At 43.9% G+C, this 14,683-nt stretch overlaps 1 protein-coding gene across 2 annotated transcripts in view; it reads left to right on the forward strand.

Moving 5' to 3' along the window:
• Nucleotides 1–14,683, forward strand: part of PLCD1 (phospholipase C delta 1) — a 41,786-nt gene that overhangs the window by 22,093 nt on the left and 5,010 nt on the right. For both annotated transcript variants that reach the window (XM_015852918.3, XM_015852917.3), the window contains exons 4-11: nt 2,071–2,200; nt 5,762–5,990; nt 6,528–6,729; nt 7,801–7,945; nt 8,940–9,089; nt 12,277–12,444; nt 13,601–13,757; nt 14,044–14,160. In XM_015852918.3, the coding sequence (XP_015708404.2) occupies nt 2,071–2,200; nt 5,762–5,990; nt 6,528–6,729; nt 7,801–7,945; nt 8,940–9,089; nt 12,277–12,444; nt 13,601–13,757; nt 14,044–14,160 (1,298 nt within the window). The remainder of the gene's footprint in view (nt 1–2,070; nt 2,201–5,761; nt 5,991–6,527; nt 6,730–7,800; nt 7,946–8,939; nt 9,090–12,276; nt 12,445–13,600; nt 13,758–14,043; nt 14,161–14,683) is intronic.

Consider the following 14,683-nt stretch of genomic DNA (forward strand, 5'->3'; position numbering starts at 1 on the left):
ACACCTATAAGATAAAACCTCTGCGTGCTTTAGAAGCATTTCTGATGTTCTTGTACACACAGTAGTGTTTTATTAAGCCTCGGATTCAACCCTCAACAAGTTGGCATAGGTTTTTTAAGCAAATACAGCAGGTATGTGTGCAGAGATGGCTTTAGACCAGAAAACACAGCGGACTTTTCATTTGAGTGGTGTGGCACAGTCTGCTTCATTTCTGGGATTTGTGTATGAGCTTTTCTTCTGGTTAGGAATAGTTTACCAGAAGTTCTGCAGCATTTCTTTTCAAGCACATTCTTGGGATATCTGCCAGATCGTTTCAGTCATTCTTCTTTGGTTTCTCATAGAAAGCTGGTAGCCCTGAAGCTGGCAGATCCTTTAAAAACAAGAAGCAGGCTCTCTCTGGAGGTATACCAGAATGGGAACACTTCTTCCTTGTCCCCCCATGCCCAAATACATGATGTTAGGTGAAAGGAAGACCCACAACCAGGGCTGCAAAATGGTGTTTGTGTCAGACAAGAAGAATTTCAGTTTCCTCTTGTCTCTCTAAAGTTGTGCATTCCTCCTGTGTGTTATCTTAGGAAGTCTGTGAAGGGGGGCTGAGGGGCACAGGTTGGGTAGGAATGGCTGACCCTGCTGTTGGCACCGTGTTGGCTCCATGCTGAGCAGATGCTCTTTGGAGCAGAGCTGGTGGGGTGGGTGGTGTTGTGCTGTTAGAAGAACATCCAAGGAGGAGCTCAGACAGGAGCTTCACGATTCAAACTTGTTTTTTTGGGGAACTGCTTCAAGCCAGAGCCTGATTCAGGGCCCTGGAGTATCCTTGGGAGTCAGAGGAAGTGTAACCTCTATTTTCATTTCCATGTGTATGAAAGAGGAATATTCATATTACCAGGCTAAGAGAGATGCAATGTGAGGTCATTGTTTAACATATGCCAAGATTTTTAAAGACAAAAAGCTCAACTTTCCAAGAGACCGACAGAACTACCAAACACTTTCCAAGTGTTTGGAAATATCTGAGTGCAGCGGTAGCTATTGGTGATTACCATCTTTCAGGGTTATGTCTGCAGCCCCTATAGGCTGTCACTCATCACCTCTTTTTGGAGGTGATTTTGAAAGACCCAGATAAAATGTTATGGCACTATGTCTCCTAGCTGGTATTTGCTACTTCTGAGTTTTGTTTTGCTGAAATCCATACTTATATCTTTTCTGGAATGAGTTTGGAGCAGTGCTTCATATGCAAGTCGTGAAAGGTTGGATTTATGGTGATCTAATTGTTATTTCAGTAATTTTTATGTGGAAAAATAGGATTTTCTTCTGGATGGCCTTTGTTATTTGATGGTTAGATACAGTTGGCTTGATGCAAAAGGTTATTACTTTTTAATTTGTTTTTTTGTTTGTTTGCCTGTTCAGATATAATGGAGTGAATATAAATGGAGCTCATAGTAACTATTATCACAGCCACAGTACAAGGCAGAAATAGGCACTGTGTGTTTTACAAGGGATAGCCAAGACCTGTAAAATATAGATTGGCTTTAGTTACAATAAATTTCTTAAGACATTTAGGTAGGAATACCTAAATAAATATAGAGGACTGTTTGTGTTTCTTTTGGAGAATCCATGTTAAGTATTGAGCATGATGATACACAGTCAGTCAAATTCTTAATGATCAGTTGCCCATACTTGGGAGATCTCTTCATTCTCCTTTCTCCCATCTGGAGGATGCACTTTCTGCCACACAAGAGAAATCAGGCTGTTTTGTGCTGTGGCTGTGTCCAGAAACTCCTGCAGGTTAAATAGAGCTGATATGGTGTTGGCCAGATGGTGACGAGCTTTTCCTGGGTAGTGATTGCTTGTACTACAGAGCACTTTGCTTCTGCCAAAGCATCGCTTTGCCCTTTCCAGAGCAGAAGGTGAAATGATGCAAGCTGTTCAGTGGGAGCATGCTGATTTACAGCAGCAGGGAGAAGTGGTTCAGAATCTTTACCACAGATTTATGTCTGCCTACCTATGTGCTGTGTAGAGGGGTGGTATTTAGACCTAGCCGACCTGGAGAGGTTTCCTTACATCATCCTGCAGTTGGATTCACACCTGCCTGCGGAAAGCTGATAAGAACAAAGACAACAAGATGAGCTTTAAAGAGCTCAAGAACTTCCTGAAAGAAGTGAACATTGAAGTTGATGACTATCATGCCAAGGAGATTTTCCAGGTAACAAAAGCAAGCAGATAAGTTTTGGCTGTTGGCTGAGGTCAAGATCTCCCACTGCTTTCAGCATTGGGTGGAGACCTGAGCTAAAGTGAGCTCCTAGAATCTTTTCGTGTACCAAGAAAGTACTCTTAGCTTTTAGTGCTCAGCAGTTCCCACCAACAACTGAGTTAGGATAACACTGCTTTTAATAAGGCTCTGTTGAGGTGTTCTTTCTTTACTATTGGCCTTAGAGAAGACAGAACACAGACATGGATAATGTGAGAAAAAGGGAAAGCCAAAGTGCAAGTGCACTGTGAGCCTCAGGAATTTTGGAATTCAGCATGCTGTAACCATGTGTCAATGCCTGAGCCACCAAAGTCAGTTTGGTGAAATTATGAACAGTTAAAGTCTCTTCCATCCTAAGCCATTCTACGGTTCTGTGATGTGGGGGAAGGTTCTCAGCAGATCTTGAAGAATTTCACCTTGCAGAATCACCACGATATACAGCCTGATGTGGCTGGTATATTCTATGGTGTGTTTTCTACTCAGGAAGACCATGGAAAAACAGCAAAAAGGCTGGAATTCCTCTGGCTGAGTTAGATGTCTCCTAGTACAGGCACCTATGCTGCAAGTAGTCACCAGCACTTAACATTCCCTTTGCTATTGGTGTTGATCAAACCAATATTGTAGACCAGGGTGTGGTTCACCTCATCCTAAAGGTGATACATCATACTCATCTTCAAAAGTCAAAGATATGAATCATATGTGGCAGCATTTAGAAGGGAGCAGCAGGATTGGAAACTTACCAAAGTTCAATTCTCTTTTTGCTTGAGGACTCCAAGCAGTAAGTAATCCCTCATTCATCCTATCTAAATGTGGGCAGCTAGTTGGAAGTACCCTTATTAGACCTGTAATTGTTCTGAGCTTCCTGTATAGCCAGGGGAAAGAGAAGATGTTAATTAACCCTCTGAATTAACTTCCAAAAGGTTAATTCAGATCTCTTGTGTGGTGAATTGCCTCTAAGGAGAGTCTGTCTCACTCTATTTGACCACTGAATCCTTAAGCAATTATGTTTTCATTTCACATATCCCCTAAATTTAGGTGGACCATGAGACACTACAGCATATTAAAATGGTGATCATCTTTTCTGTCTTATTGAGTTTTGCTTCATTTAGTCACGGGAAGGGAGGGCAACCAAGAGGTTTAAAGGAGAGCTACAGGGCATGTTCTTACATTATTCTTGCTTTTTGTCACATAACTCTGTGTCGACATCTAGATTGTAGACACGTTTAAGTGAGACATATGCTGTGTAGCCAGAAACTGTGCAGAGCTCCTGTAATTGCTCACTTCATTCCAGTGCATTAGAAAGCTTCTGACTCTTTGTAGCAAACTAAAGTTCATTCAGGAATCGTTGTCTGTGATCTATACAAATGAGCTGAATCACAGCTTTTTGAGCTGAAAATCTAATTTGGAGCTCTTGTAGCCCAAGCAGAAGGAGCCCAGTTTTACACTGTGGATCTGATCCATCCTATAATATGACTGTGATGCCAGTGCTCTTGTACTTTGTTCATTGCAGCCTTTACTGGCTACTAACGAACAAAGTTACTGAGGTACATTAGCTATAATGACTTCCTAGGAGCCACATCATTATTTTTCGTGTAGTGTCTTAAAGAACATCTATCATTCACAGCATCCCTGCAGTCTCCATCAGTTTCCCTCCTCACACTCCTTTTTTCATCTGCTAAATGTCATGCTCAACTTAGCTTGAGATCTGCCAAAGCCACAACGCAAGATGATACAGACACAGAAAGCAGCAAGGAAAAGGTGCTTCCTGGACAGCTCAAACTTGTTTTCAAAGTGTCTGTAGTATTGAACGTCTCATAGATGGTTCAGTCCTTGAGATGAGCCCATAGCTTTTAAACAACAGATTCTGAAATTGGAACAAGTTGAACTTTTTCCTCTTGATTCAGTTTGTGAGACACAACATGTCGTGATTATTTTGTCTGGTTTTACATGTGTGCCATAAACTGCTGGTGAAAGGCAGTGGAGAAGGTACTGCATGAGGACAAATAGTCCCGTATTATCATCTTGCTTGGACAACTGCCAAAGCTGCTATGGCCATCGCTGGGATCATTGGAAGGGTTAGGCTGAGATTAGCGTGGTGACTAATTAAACTGAGATGTGCATTTTGCTCATAAAACCCAGGTCAATAGCTCGATCTCTATGTGAGATCAAAGATCAAAAGCAATTGAATACCTCTGTTTTGACAAGTTGCTGTATTTCAGCTACATACCAGTATCTGGTAGCCAGTTGTCCATTTCAAGGGTGAAATGAAATGCTCTGCAACCTCTTCTGTATGGTCTGGATCGCATGCTGTGTGTCTACTTCAGATGTGAGGGAGAGAAAATTTTAGGCCAAAAACCAAGTAAGGCAACCACGTCCTGCAGGCACTTCATGTCACGTTGGAGATTTGTCATCCATGGCAAAAGTTTGATTTCTCAGATGTAACTGAAATGTCAGATGTGAGTGGGCTGCCTTACCACTGCTGGGGGTCTGTTTGCTTGCTATAGACATTGGGAGAGAGGGAATCATCATAATTACAAGGCAATAACTGGATGTGGTTTGACTGCTGCAGTTTGCTGAGAACACTTTGAAGTGATATAACATTCCCTGCCACGATTCCCCTGAGATTGGCTCCTGCTTTCCGTTACAGCTTGTTTTGCTCAGCCGTATTTACTGCAGAGGTTTACAAACCAGAGATAACAAAAATAACAGCTGTTCACCTTTCTACGAGGAAATCTGTTAGGAACAAACCACCACTGGTCAGCCAAGTTCATGGTGGTGTTAGCCCTGTTAGAGCTGTGACTGGGTAGAGAAGTTAAAACCATTGCAAAGCATGGAGGCATGAAGAATTTGTATTGCAGCTCCTTGAGAAACTGATACCTGATTTGCAATTTTATGGGGATTTTGCAACTTGGTGGGGATTTTTTTTGAGAAGAATGGGAAATTTCCATAGACAGAGGATCGTTTATTTTTTTTTTCCCTACCTAAACAAGCACATGTATGGTGGGATTCTTTTTAAAGTCAGATTTGATATTGTCATTGCAAGCAGTCCTGCTAACTAGCCTGGTTTGTCTCTTGAGGTTCAGACCCACTAGGATCGAGGGAAAGGTCTTTTCACTTTACCTACCAGATTTTACACCAGATGTATTAATTGCTTCCATATAGTGCTCCACCTCTTGAGATCAAGAGGTACATTTCTCTTGACCCTTGATTTTTGCTTGGATTGTAAGGAATCTTCCTTTTAACTCATGTTTTGCATAGCACGTAGCGCAGTGGAGCTCGGGGCCATGCCTGGTGCTCAACATACTGATAATATGAATAGATAATGATAATAACTGTAACCATTATGTGACTATAAGGCCTTATTAATGAGAACCATTCACTGTGCTTCTCATTCACTGGCCAGTAACCGTTTCCAATTATTTTGTGTTCTGCGTTGTGTAGCCCTGGTGCAGATTACGGCTGGCATATGCCAGAAGGAAGGAAGGTTTTCACTCCATTTCCCCTCTACGTTTACAGCAATGTGACAAGTCCAAAACAGAGACTCTGGAGGATGATGAGATAGAGGAATTTTACAAGATACTGACAGAGAGAAAGGAAATAGACACGATCTTCCAAAAGTACTCAGATGCAGAAGGGCTCATGTCCTGCCAGAACCTGGTGAGGTTCCTCTATGAGACGCAGCAAGAAGAAGATGCTGTTGTTGCTGCCCCTCCCTTAATTCAGAGATACGAGCCCAGCGAACGAGGTAAGTTGGAAAGCCTGGTTGGTTTGGGTTAAAATCTTACTATCTTGATGAACTCTGAATTACTTTGCTATTGCTTCTACAGACCTGTTGTGTTGTTTTCTCTTTGAAACCATTTCTAAAACAGCAGTCTTATAGGGGAACACCAGCAGCTTACAAAAAGAAGGGGGAATGAGAACCTGGGAAATATTTACACTCATGTTTGGCTTAGGTACTATGAGCATCTGGAGAGCGGTTGACCTAGAGTTGGTTAGAGAGCAGTGGCGCTCCTGTGGGAAAAGCTCTGATGGCTTATTCAGATATCAATCATCACATAGCTTGCAATGTGGCAATATTTCTGTTCATCAAAGCAGGGAAAAAGATAAATATTTTTGTATGCAAGCACGTGGAAACCCATAAGGTGATGACATCTCTGAGTGCCTAGGGAGCATGTTTTACCTTTGAGACCATCGGGGATCAGCAGGCATCGTGGTGAAGGTGGCACCACAGCCTGGCTGTGTCAGATTTTAAGCATGGGGTTTCTGTCTATTCATCTGGCAGCCAAGAATCGTAACGCCATGACCAAAGATGGTTTCCTGATGTACTTGCTGTCTGATGATGGGAATATCTTCAACACCTCTCACCGTAAAGTTTACCAGGACATGACTCAGCCTCTCAGTCACTACTTTATATCATCCTCACACAATACCTATCTTATGGATGACCAGCTTACAGGCCCTAGCAGCACAGAAGCCTACATCAGGTAATGCGTGTGTGTGTTTATGTGTGAATGTGTTTAAGTACCTGTGAGATGTTAGTTTGCATTACAGAAGACATAAGGTGCTTAAGTCATCTTATGAGACATTTATACTGCCAGATGCAAGAGAGCTAAGAGTCGACCTCTCATCCTCAGACTAGGAAACAACGACTAAAATAAAACAGCAACTATCTCGAGTCCCAAGTTTAATGGAGCAGAGAATGAAATCTGGTACGCGCTACTGAAAGTAGCTATCTGAATTGCTCTTACGGTACCTTAAAACTATAGAATTACCTTTTGGCTTTGGAAAAATAAATCACAGTTCTTACTGCAGTCATTTAAAGGACTTGTGTTATCAGAAATGTATCAGGAGTTGCATAAAAGAGGCAAGATCACCTCCAAGGAAGTTAAGTCTTTCATAAGGAACTTTGATGTGAAAGAAAATAGAAGTATGGATGCGTGGAAGGAGTTTCAGATAGGAATTCATACTGTAGACTCAATTTGGGAAACTGGCCCTCAGCTGTCTCCCCAGATGTAGTTGAGTTCCCCCACCTCCCACCCTGACAGTTTGGGTGATTCATCCCTCAGATCTTATGAGATCTTATCAGATCTAGGTGAAGAACGTACATCATCCAGGCTTCATGATCTGGCTTCTGTAGCTGACTTACTTTCTTCCAGTACATTTCTTCTCTTCACCACCTTTGGGAAAAGACTTGGGGCACAAATCTGAATGTCCTTTCTCACCTAACTCTTGCTGTGTCTCCTTCTTCAGATAGCCCTTCGCTTGGGCTTTCATGACCTCTTTTCTCGGATCCCACTGTGCCTTCCTTGCTCAACCTAAAGCTCTCTGTTGCCCCTGAGCTCTCCTGATCCCATCCGTTCTCCATCTGCTTTCCCTGTTTTTCCAAGCTCTCCTTCCTACCTTGATCACTGAACTGCCCATCAACCTTCCCAGCCTGTGACTGATCCACTTTCTGCCTTGAACCTGGAACTTCCCATCTGTCTTCCCAGGCAATACCTGTGCCTGATCCTGAGCAGAAGGTTTAAAACCCAACCAGGTCCCTTCTTTGTTTCCAGAGCCCTCACCAAAGGTTGCCGCTGTGTGGAACTGGACTGCTGGGATGGCCCTAACTCGGAACCTGTCATTTATCATGGCTACACTCTCACCTCCAAGATCCTCTTCAGTGATGTCATTAAGGCCATCAAGAACTATGCTTTCAAAGTAAGGGTGAGAGTCCTGAGACTCTCTAAGATTTCTCATACTATACTGATAGCAGATCTCTGCTCTCCCAGCAGAGAGCTTAAAATTGAATACTTGACCTTTAATTTTCTATGGGTAGAAGATGTGTGCTTCTGTCTAGGCATCCAGGTTCTGCTTTCTGAACAGATTCATTCATGGAAGTTTCTGATCAGGCAGGGCACAGCCTAGGGATGAGTTTAAGTCTGTGCTAGCACAACTAGATATTGGACCCCCCTGAAATTAAAATAACGCCCAATTTCTTGAATATACATGGTAGGAAATGCAAGCAAACCTTTGATTTACTTGGCTTTGATGCCTCAGGGTCTGTTGTTACATTGGAGGAATTATACCAGTGTGTACTGGGGGAACTGGTGCAAAGGACTGCTTCTGCTCTGCTTCAAAAGGAACAAACAGGTCTGGATTCTTATGTGGCAATGCTAGGCTAGCAGCCTTTAAACTCCTTGGGTGTGCTTTCTGCTATTTCCCTTCCATGCACTCGACTTGAGAACCAGTACTGAGTTTTCTTTGGGGCTGTAAAGCAGAGACAATGGCAATGCCTTCAGCACACAAAATATCCAGGGGGCCACAGAGCACCAGGTCAAGCCTGTATGTGAATGCAGGAAGGATTCAGGTCGCTTAAGGATCTAAGCAAGCCTCCTTTCCCAGTCTTCTTCTGACTTAGGAAGGTTCTCTGACAGCGGTGCAAGTGGAGAATGAAGGCACAGGGAGCCTCACAAACTGCCCCATCAAAGGCATCCTGATCCAGCCTGCTGCCCTGTCCATGGGATCATCATTTCTGCAAGGCATTAGTGTAGGTCTGAGTAGCCAGTGCACAGCTCAATTGGTCCATTTTTTCTTTATCCCTACTGCTGACGCACTCATTTACAGAGAAAACAACAATGGAGTTTATATCAATTGTTCTAGGATGGTAAAATCTCAGAGTTCAATTATGATGGATGTTACTGTCTTGTCTTAGACTTCACCGTACCCTGTCATCATCTCCCTGGAGAACCACTGCAGCCTCGACCAGCAGAAGGTCATGGCTCAGCACATGACAACGATCCTGCAGGACATGCTGCTGGTTGCCCCGATTGATGGAAGCAAATCCCAGTTCCCCTCCCCAGAGGTGAGCAAAGCCGCTCCTAGCACTTTCTGCCCTCTGAAGGTGGGACAAGAGAGGTCTGTGTTCTTTCTGGGTGCTAACTGGGGAACCAGTGGGAATTACGCTTGCTGTCAAATAGAGTTTACCTGGGGGCAGTGGCAGAATAAGAAATAGCAATAGTTGTTAGAAATACCCTGTGTCTCAGAGGAGATATCCCTGAGGAGCCAAGGACATTCCTGGCCTGCTTACTGAAGCGAGGCAGCATCCTTTGTCCCATGAGGAAGGAACGCAAGGGAGCTGAGTCCTGAGTATTGTGTCTGCTCCCACACCCTGAAACTGAATATGGCCAATCCTCTGATTGAAACCCAGGCTGCTGATAAGGACAGCTATAATTACTTGTCCCTTGAAACCCAAAGGGAAAAAGCAGCACAAGTGGCCTAAAACTGGGTCAAGTGTGAGATATTCTTCCACTGAGAATGGCCTGGGGTGGCATGGCAGTGTGGAGGCGGTTATAGAAGAGTCCTTGGAGGACAAGGGAAGGTGGGAAGTTGCCTGTAGGACAGGTGCCGCTATGATTCCTATGCATTATGGCAGCTATGAGGCCATGAGCTGAGCTTGGAGCCTGCAGGGGGAAGGAAATACACAGCCCTCGTAGTTTGCCACTGCAAGAATATCTGGTAATTAGAAAAAAAAAAAAAGAGAATGGAAATGGAATCTTCATATGAAAAAAAAACACATTGTTTCCAAAAAAAGAAGCCAAAATGTTCATCTGTTTCCACCCTTTGTGTCTGTGTTTTCTTTCTTTCTTCCCTCCTAAGCACTTTTCAGAACCAGACTGTTGTGTGAATAGCTGCTGTTCCCTTTATATCACATTTCATTTGCCAGGAGCTGGAGGAGAAGGGCTGGCCAGGGCTGGATGGAGTTTGTGGGTCGGAGGAAGCTGACAGTCAGCAGGGGAGAAAAGGGGATAGGGAGGGGGAAATGAGCCACCCCAAATATCTCCTCTGCTTTTTCTCCCTCTCTCTTTTCCTCGTTTCCCTTTCTGACTTTCCCCTTTTTGTTTGGGAACTCTGTGCCTCACTTGACACAATGCCTGGCACGGAGGGAAGCTGATCCGGGTTGGTCCCTCGGCACTGGTGCAATAAATTGGGATGATTCATGGTTTTTAATGGTGCTGCTTCAGCGAGACCTTTGCACTGGCACAGACAAGCGGCCTCCATTTCAGAAGTGACTCTTCCCCAGTGAGGTTACACCCAGCATGGAGGCAGGTCACCACAGGCTTTTACTGAGTTGGAAAATCAGTGTTTTCAGTGTTACGTGTTGGCTTGTTATTTATCCTCAGTGTAGGATGGGGGAAAGCTGCTGACAGCCTTTCAAAACACCGCCTTGTGACCAGGGCATGATATGAAGAAAGAAAAGTGAAACACCAGGGAAGGAAATGTGTGATGTGTGCTTAAGGGGATGACCCCAGCTTCCCAAAGATGTTTTTCCCATTCATGTGCTTGTCTGACCTCCTGTTCTGCGTGCCCAGGTGGAGACATGGCCCTCGCTGGAACAGAAAAGCCCAGATCTACCTTTATTGAATGGATGTGGGATGACTGCTCCAGTGGAGGGACTGATCCGTTTAGTTTAAAGGGAGACGAAATACCAATGTAGTAACACATATCCTTTTTCCTCCATTACTTTTCCTCTGTTTTCCTGCCATGTGAACTAGAACAGTGTGTTTTGTGGAAAACACATTGAAACCGAAGCACTAAGAACAGAAAAACAGCAGAAAGCCCTTAGATTTTCCACTTCCTTGTGAGGCTGGTGTGGGGAAGCCAGAGAAAATGTAATATATTTTTTTTTCTTAGAAAAAAAAAATGCAGGATTCACCACTGGGAGGAGATCTGAAAGGCTGTAAATAAAAGCAGGCAGAGCAGAGTGACTTAGCAGGGCAATGTTAGTAATTAAAGGAAGATAACACAGTTTATAGTCACACTACCAATGCACAATACAGCCCTGGGCAAGCAACTCGTTTATTAGGTTCCATTTGGGAATGGAGTATTAGGCTACAGAAAGTATCTTCATCCTGAGAGCAGAACGCAGTGTGGCAGTCAGCCCTTTGTATCCGTGTGTACCTGAGCACATCACTTTGACCTGCTTATGAACTAGTTAGTCTAATCAGGGCAGTTGGTGTAGTCCACCTCCTCCCAAGTGGTTGTCTAATCACATCCTTGGGCTGTTAGTTCTCTCTGTTGACTCTAAAGGAGGTGTCGAAGGCACAGAAAGTACATAAGGAGGTAAAAGAGTTGCATCGATTCCACCATGCTACATGTTCTGTGTGCACTCCAGCATGCTTGTAGCTTTTCCTACTTTCTTAAGTTATGTTCCACTTTGGGCTTGCCACAGGTGGCTGGAAAAGCTTGGTCTACTTGTTGGTCTACTAGGTCTGCTTGTTGAGTATTTATTGAGCATTTCAGCTAATGCCTCTCCCCAAGACAAGGAATCTGCTCAACAGAGTCGAACTGATGAGCGGAATGTCTTCCCCTCAGGCTGGAAATACTTAATATCACATGAAGGGGAACAAATTCAGGTGGAGCACATGCGTGTATGTATATGTGTCTATGTCTGTCAGCTTATTTAAAACCCTGCTAAAGGGGATAAGCATCCAGATTTTGGACTTTGCTTCTTAACACCACAGCACACTCCTCCCAGCTGCTCTTATGCAGCTTCTGAGTGACAGAGTAAGTTCCTCAGAGTAAATAGATCATTTGTGGTAGCTGAAGAAAAATGTTCTTGGCTACTTCCTCAAAGGCCAGTGCCAAACTTCAGCTCAAATCAAGTTTCATCCACAGCTTAGCCAATCAGTGAGGAGCTGGGCTGCTATCCACAGTGACACGATGCAATTTGCTTGCACCCACAAAAGGGGAATAACGTTGCTTTAAAAAAGATCTTTGGTTTTCCACGGTCCTGTCATTTGAGAACAGTGGAGTTTGTTGCTTTTGGTGGAAGAGGCAGATATGGGATGTTGCTGAAAGAAGAGGGGATGCATTACATAGAGTTATATTGGTTAAATATGAGGTTGTATTTTTCTGGTATGAGCAGCACCCTCCAGAGCCAGCAGTGCCAAACACATTCATGTGGCAGCAAATCTCCCACTGGCTAATATGCAAAGTGCAAGGTAAGGGAACAATCTGCTAATCACCTTTGCCTACTTTTCCTTGTGCAGCAACTGAAAGGGAAGATCCTTGTGAAAGGCAAGAAGCTGAGCAGACAGGAAGACCCCACTGGGACAAATGGGAACAACAACCTGGAGGCTGAGGATGTGTCTGATGAAGATGAAGCAGCTGAAATGGAAGATGAATCTGTGAAGACAGAGATACAGCAGAAGGGAAAGGTAAGTAAAAGGAGTAGCTGGATCCCTAAAAGGGCTAGACCTGGAGAGGCAGGAAAGATATCAAATAGATCTTTTACCTGTTGTACTGAGAGACATGATTTAGGGGGAGAATGGTTGGGCCAGATGATCTTAGAGGTCTTTTCCAACCTTGGTGATTCTGTGATTTATGGATGCAGTGGAAGAGTACATGTTCAGTCCACTTCCATCTGACTTCCAGATATCGGTTTCTCATGAATCCATCGTCACCTTGTTAGTTAATGGGGGCTTAAATGTTTTCTGGTAACATTTTGGGACATGCCTGTACCCTCATTGACCATGTTTTGATGACCTTGTGTGGCAGAAAGAGCTATGGGAAGAGTGTGTCAGTTTCCCAATGGGATGATTGTCTTGGGGGGAAAAAGGTTCACCACCACATCAGTATTTTGCTCCCTATTGTGAGGGCATTCATTTTATTTTTCAGACTGTCATTGTGAAGGCCATATTCCTTGTGGATCAGATTCATAGATACCATAAATTCATTCAGTCCCACCAATGACAAAATTGATTGATATTTCCTCTGGACCTGGTCTGATATATGCTTTCCTTTGCTGATTTGTTCACCCTCTTGGGGTTTTATTTCCTTTTCTAATCTGTGGTCAACACTGTGTATCCTTTTGAAGACTGCAATTTTCTTTTCTTGCATTTGGTGGGAGCTGATGACACTCATTCCACTTGTGGATCAAGGCTGTGGAGTCGTTGTCACAAAAGCATTGTGAGAACTTCCTATTTCAAGACAAAAAAGCCAAAGGTCTGAGGCACAAGGGTGTCAAAACATCTGTCTCATTCAGGAAGTCAGTGATGTCAGTGGACAGGCCAGTGGCTGCTGAAGTGTGCCCATACTGTTACCTGTGTAGGTAACAGCAGAGTTGTTATTCTGCATGATGATCTGAGAGGAGGGATTAGCCCTCTCTGTGCAGGGTAAGGGACACAGCAAGGGTAGCCTGCCCCCTTACCACCCTGTATCTGCATGAGGGGGCCATTGGGTGCTGATGCTAGGTATCCTTTCCATCTGCAGCTGATGAAAAAGGGCAGACCCAGAGTTAATAGAGAAAACACAGTTATTACTTTAGAGTAGGACTGCAGAAGCACCTCACAGATCTCTTGCTTCTTTTTTTAGAGTGACACCCTCAAGCTGGCCAAAGAGCTCTCAGACACAGTTGTCTACTGCAAGAGTGTTCATTTCAATGGCTTTGAGGACCCCAGCCACCCTCGGGCTTTCTATGAGATGTCATCATTTACAGAGAGCAAAGCTCTGAAACTAGCTCAGGAGTCTGGTATGTATGTTCTGCCTTGGCAAAAGGCTATCCGATGTCCCAGTCCCCCATAAAGTAACAGCTAGTGGTGATTAAACATGAAGCACCCCAAAGCCATACGTCACAGGCTGTTACCAAGAAGGGTATTTTCTGCAGGTGTTTCACACTCAGCCAGACTAGACAGAGAAGCTGTATATACAGCAGCATCAAGAAAAAGTAGCCCCCATCACTGAAAAGAACCCAACACTGAAAGAGAATCTTCTTCTCTTCTTCTTCTTCTTATTATTACTGTTATTCTTTTCTATAGGAAACAGTTTTATTCTTCATAACATCAGGCACCTGAGCCGGATATACCCTGCAGGCTGGAGAACAGATTCTTCCAACTACAGTCCTGTTGACTTGTGGAATGTCGGCTGCCAGATTGGTGGGTGCAACGGGGAGCTTGGAGAGGGTTAAGCTGGTCTTGTTAATCATGACCTGGCCAAAGTGAGGCTTTGGCTGAGGTAGATGATCAATTCCAGGCCAATTACAGGCAGAGAGTCTCAGTGACCACTGGAAGAGATGAGCTCTTGTAACTACTAGGAGAGTCTTTAAGTAGGCAGAGAAACAACCTGAGAAGGATTTGTGGCTTTGCTTTAATTAATGGGTTTATCTAGAGGATGTGGTTGTTCGATTAGGTGATAAAAAATACAATGCAGGACATTTTTTGGCCCTCCTGCAGTAGGCAGAAGGGTGACTGAGATGACCATAATGGCTTCTGCTTCTGACATCTCCGAATGGAAGAAATCCTCAGGGCAAGCAGACTGTGAGGGGCAGAGCTTATCAGTGCTCTTTGAAGCATGGAAAAGTCAATGTTTATGTCTATGAAGTGCAATTTCATGTGAATAGAGTTGGTAGAAAAAGACTCTTATTGATTTATCTGAAAGTGACTGAGCTTATTTATGTTG

The sequence above is a fragment of the Coturnix japonica genome, chromosome 2 (genome assembly GCF_054131305.1).
Source record: "Coturnix japonica strain WE chromosome 2, WE-NBRP24, whole genome shotgun sequence".
Lineage (NCBI taxonomy): Eukaryota > Metazoa > Chordata > Aves > Galliformes > Phasianidae > Coturnix > Coturnix japonica.